Below are 5,038 nucleotides of genomic sequence, written 5' to 3' on the forward strand. Positions count from 1 at the left end.
GAACTACTCCCTCCTCATCATGAGAGCAGCAGCGTTGATGGAGATGGTGGTGGTGTCGATGGAGATGCCTTCCGTGGGCAATTCCCCGTCCCGGCGGCGTGCCGGAACAGAGACTTCTGTCCCCCGAATCTTGGCTTCGTGATGGCGGCGGCTCTGGAACTTTTCTCGTATCGTGGCTTATCTTTCTAGGGTTTTCGAGGCGGAGACTTTATATAGGCGGAAAGGAAGCCTCGGAGGGGCCCTGGTGGGGCCACACCATAGGGGGGCGCGCCCAGGGTCCAGGCCGCGCCGCCCTGTGGGGTGGGGCCCCCTGGCTCCCCTCTGGCGCCTCTCTGGCTCTCTGGATGCTTCCATGAAAAATAAGATCTTGGGCATTGATTTCGTCCAATTCCGAGAATATTTCCTTTGTAGGATTTCTGGAACCAAAAACAGCAGAAAACAGGAACTGGCACTTCGGTATCTTGTTAATAGGTTAGTTCCGGAAAATGCATCAAAACATCATAAAGTGTGAACAAAACATGTATGTATTGTCATAAAACTTGCATGGAACATAAGAAATTATAGATACGTTGGAGATGTATCAAGTATTTATGCTCGATAGTGGGTTCATGCCTCTAGATAATTTTATTGTTTATTTTACACACTTTGCTTAATGCGATAATTTGTTGCTTGCAACTTAATACTGAAAGGGGTGCAGACGCTAAACAGAAGGTGGATTATTCGTCATAGACGCAGTTGGATTACGGTCTATGTATTATGTTGTAATGCTCAAATGAATCTCATAGTAATCTTCTTGTCATATTTGGTCTTTATTCTGTCAATTGTCCAGTTGTAATATGTTCACCCATCAAGTTATTTATCTTTATGGAGAGACACCTCTAGTGAACTGTGGACGCCGGTCCTTTCTTTTACACTGATAAAATCATCTACTGCAAACACATGTTCTGTTTACTTACTGCAAGCACCGTTCTCTTTAATTCTACTGCAAACAAACATCTCTTTCCACACTACACGGTTAATCTTTTGTTTTCAGTAAAACCAGTGAGATTGACAACCTCACTGTAAGTAGGGGCAAAGTATTTTGGTTGTGTTGTGTGCAGGTTCCATGTTGTTGCTGACGCCAGTGGTGCGTCATGCCAAAAGTCAGCTAGCAACACCTTCGAAAGTCATTTCTTTCTCCTACTAGTTGATTAAACCTTGGTTTCTTACTGAGGAAAAACTTACTACTGTGCTCATCATACCTTGCTCTTGGGGTTCCCCAACGGTGTGCTCTGCACAACATCAATGTGGCGGTGCAATTAAAGATGAGAGAGAAGATACTAGTATCATAGGTAGATACCGTATCATAACACATACTGCTAGAAAAATTTAATGTCAACTAAATCTTATACATATATTTGCATTGAGATTCTACAAATCAATTAATATAAGAAGACTATGATACTAATATATGATACCATGCAATGTGGAGATAGTAACATGTAGTAGTATCATACGCATGATACTTTTATATGATACTATGCATTGTGATTAGTCTTATCTATTAGATGTCACTATTTCCAATGTAGCTTGGATTGGATGTTTACTAATTTATGTACTACCTCCATCCCAGTTCATAGGCTTGCATGTATTTCTAGGTTGTAAATTTCATCAACATAATACAAGATATATATTACAAAATTTATATCATTAGAAACTTTAGATGCTCTACTTTTTAATGATATAATTTTTGTATCATATAATATTATGTTGGTCAAATAGATAACCTAGGGATACGCGCAAGCCCTGTGAATTGATAATGTAGATTAAAAGAGACAGAGGGAGTACATGTATGCTAACAATATTAAGTGCATTTTATGTGTGATGGCAAGAAAAACTTAACCGAATCATGCAAACAAGTAGACACTGAACTTATATTTCCTCCGTTTCAAATATGTGTCGCAGTTTTGTTTAGGTGCGTATCATACATCCATATTGGAGCGGGAGGTAGTAATAGCAAAGAAACTAAATACATGTGTTGTAAAAGGGAATAGGGCATCACGCTCTAGAAATATGCTTAACACTATTTTCGTTTCTGCAAGTGGCAATTAGCAGGCCGAAGGAGCCCCTCTCGCCCTGCATCCCTCTTAGAGTTGACATGGGGGAAACCCTATTTTCCACCATTGGCCTCCCTCCCCAGCTCCTCCTCCTCCTCACCACTGCCTAGAGGCTTCGTTGGGCAAAGCCTAGGTTGGGATGGCGGTGGTGATGTCTCTTCTCGGGCGGCGGCGTGTAGCCTGGTCTAGATCTAGCGACATGGGGTGGCACAATCTTGACGGCTAGTGGCTCGACGACGACGAAGGTGGGGCTCGACCTCCACTAGAGGGTGGTGCTTTTGCTGCTGTTGACAACAACTCCGGGCGCGTGTCCATGGGCCCTCGAGGCTCGGACGGGCATGTCAGGGTTGTGTCCATGACAGCGGGGCATAGTTGCGCCTCGCAACGTTGGTCTCCATGGCACGTGGTGGTGTCGGTGACCCGCTAGGTGGCGGCGGCGGCGGCTTGGACCTCCACCGTCTAGTCCGTCTGATGGGAGAGGTGGAATGGCGGTCAACGCATCTCCTACGCTGGCATCAGAGTTTGGCTCTTCTCTCGTTAGCGGTGCGGCCAAGGTTTGGCTCAAGAAAGTCTTTTCTGACGGACTTCAGGACTAATGGATATGTCGGGGCAAATGTCCTGCTTTGATTCTAACGATGGCGACACATGCGGGTCCCGTCTCATCCTTGGGGCGTCGCCATCCACTTGGAGCATCGTAGGAATTCTTGATTTGGCTCCTCAGATCGGACATTGGCACACCCGTAGTGTCATCCTCTCATTGGAGTCGTTGTCTAGGTCGCTCGTGGAGTCACCGGAGCGTTTAGACAAAGTCGAGGTCGATGACCGCTTTGAGCAAGGGCTTTCGGGGCACAACGTACATCGTTTCTGGTGCTTCTAAGTCGACATCTTCTCTCGGGTGGCCCGGTCCTGCAGCAGTGCAGCCTACTCGCCGACTCAAGGACGGGTGGTGCGTTGGTTGCAACGTACTTGAGGCGATGTAGGTCTTCTGAAGACTGGTCCAGATGCGTGTAGCGCCTCCTCACCATTGCGTGAGATGGGGCAAGGAGTCCGGATGTTTGGTTGTTGTGCGTTATGTTAAGCTGTACTGGTGTAGCTTTCATGGCTTTGTTCTGATCATCTTGGTTTTCTTTAATGAAATATGATACTCTTTAAAAAACAGTTTATTTCTGTAAATGGCTGCTTTGAGACATGTCTGACACAACGATCACCCGAGGACTCTCGTATACAACAGTACAGCACGCACGCACCATACGCAAGCTCACGCACCTTCCCCGGTGTGAGCCGGAGCCTGCCGGCCATCCACGTCCGACAAGAACCTGGCGAACGCCGCGCGGGACGAACCGCCATCGTCCCAGGCTGCTGCCGCGGCCTCCTTGTGCGCTGCCACGCGCGCCCGGAGCTTGCCGCCCTCCTCGGACTCCATAACCAGTCTCACCTTGCGCTCCACCTCGCCGGCCTGGACAAGCCCCTGCTGCCAACCGACCATCTCCATGGCGACCCCCATCTCCCCCACCATGTGCAGCCTGTTCATTTTCTGCTCCGAGTGCAGTGGCCAGCACAGCATGGGCACGCCCGCCGTCACGCCTTCCAGCACTGAGTTCCACCCGCAGTGCGTCACGAACGCGCCGGTGGCCCTGTGGCGGAGCACCTCCGCCTGCGGCGCCCACTGCTTGACGACGAGGCCACGACCACCGGTGCGGTCCATGAACCCGTCCGGCAGGAGCGCGTCGAGGTCCGGGTCATCGCCGTGGGGTGCTCGCACGACCCATAGGAACCGGTGGCCAGACTTCTCCAGGCCGACGGCGATCTCTCTGAGCTGCTCCTCTGAGTGGTTCGCCGTGCCGGTGCTCCCAAAGCAGAGGATCACGACGCTGTGGTCCGGTTGCACGTCTAGCCAGGCGAGGCAGTTGTGCAGCTCTTTCGCCTCGCCGATGCCGCCGAGGAACGGCCCGAGGCAGTAGACCGGAGGCATGACCCGGCCGGCGGGGAGACACTGAGGGTCCCCGAGAGCAGCCACCGCGCGCGCCTCTAACGACTCGACTGTGTTCACCAGGATGCCATCACCGCTGTCCGGGATCGTGGACAGCCCGGCCATCAGGGCCATGGTCGACTTGTACGTGCCGCTGTCTGGATCCTCGAGCGCCTCGCCGAACAGGTGCGAAGCCGGAATTGGCGGAAGGCCGAAGAGCTCGACAGGGGTGTCGCCTAGCTCCTTGAAGCTTGTCCCGCTCCCCTCGGCAAGGACATAAGGAAGCTGCGCAAAGGCGGCGAGGGAGGCGGCGCTGGAGGTAAACAGGAGGTAACTGGGTATCCCGAGACTCTTGGTGACGACGAACGCCTGAGTGGACAGCGAATCGACGACGACGGCGTGGACGCGCGTGAAGGAGCAGAGGAAGTCGTGGAGGTGGTCGTTGTAGCGGCGTACGACGTCCAAGTAGCTGACGAGGAACTGCGCTCCGGGGATCACCCTGGGCGGGTCCTCGACGAGCGCCAGCGTGTGGAAGCGGACGGATGGCATGGAGGCGACGGCACCGGCGACGAATGCACCGAAAGCAGCGTCTGGAATGACGGTGGGATCGATGAGCGCGACGGAGACGGCATAGCCATGCTCAACGAGCGCGCCGGCGAGCCGCATCATGGGAAAGAAGTGGCTCACGGCGAGGCCGGGGTACAGAACCATGGTCTTCTCCATCTGCATAGATTATCTTTGATGCCTTAGTGATTCAATGCATGTATCAGTCTCACGATCAGAGGTACTCCACTACAAATGGCCGCCGTAGTGGTTGAAAACACTGATTGAATGCCTTAATGATCCAACGGCGCCACCAGTAGGCGCCACGAGCGACTGTTTGCGTCCGCCGTGATCTGCGTCTAAGTCATGCTCTAGCCGGGCGACGGAAAGTGACCAAGCCGTCCGCGGCGACGCAAATCTAGTCTAAATA

At 51.9% G+C, this 5,038-nt stretch overlaps 1 protein-coding gene across 1 annotated transcript; it reads right to left on the reverse strand.

The window, feature by feature from the left end:
* Positions 1–3,354: 3,354 nt before the first annotated feature.
* Positions 3,355–4,794, reverse strand: LOC124705503 (UDP-glycosyltransferase 88B1-like). The gene has a single exon (XM_047237209.1). It carries the CDS (start codon positions 4,792–4,794, stop codon positions 3,355–3,357), a length of 1,440 nt encoding a protein of 479 aa, XP_047093165.1.
* Between the last annotated feature and the right edge of the window lie 244 nt (positions 4,795–5,038).

This window comes from Lolium rigidum, chromosome 4, assembly GCF_022539505.1.
Source record: "Lolium rigidum isolate FL_2022 chromosome 4, APGP_CSIRO_Lrig_0.1, whole genome shotgun sequence".
Lineage (NCBI taxonomy): Eukaryota > Viridiplantae > Streptophyta > Magnoliopsida > Poales > Poaceae > Lolium > Lolium rigidum.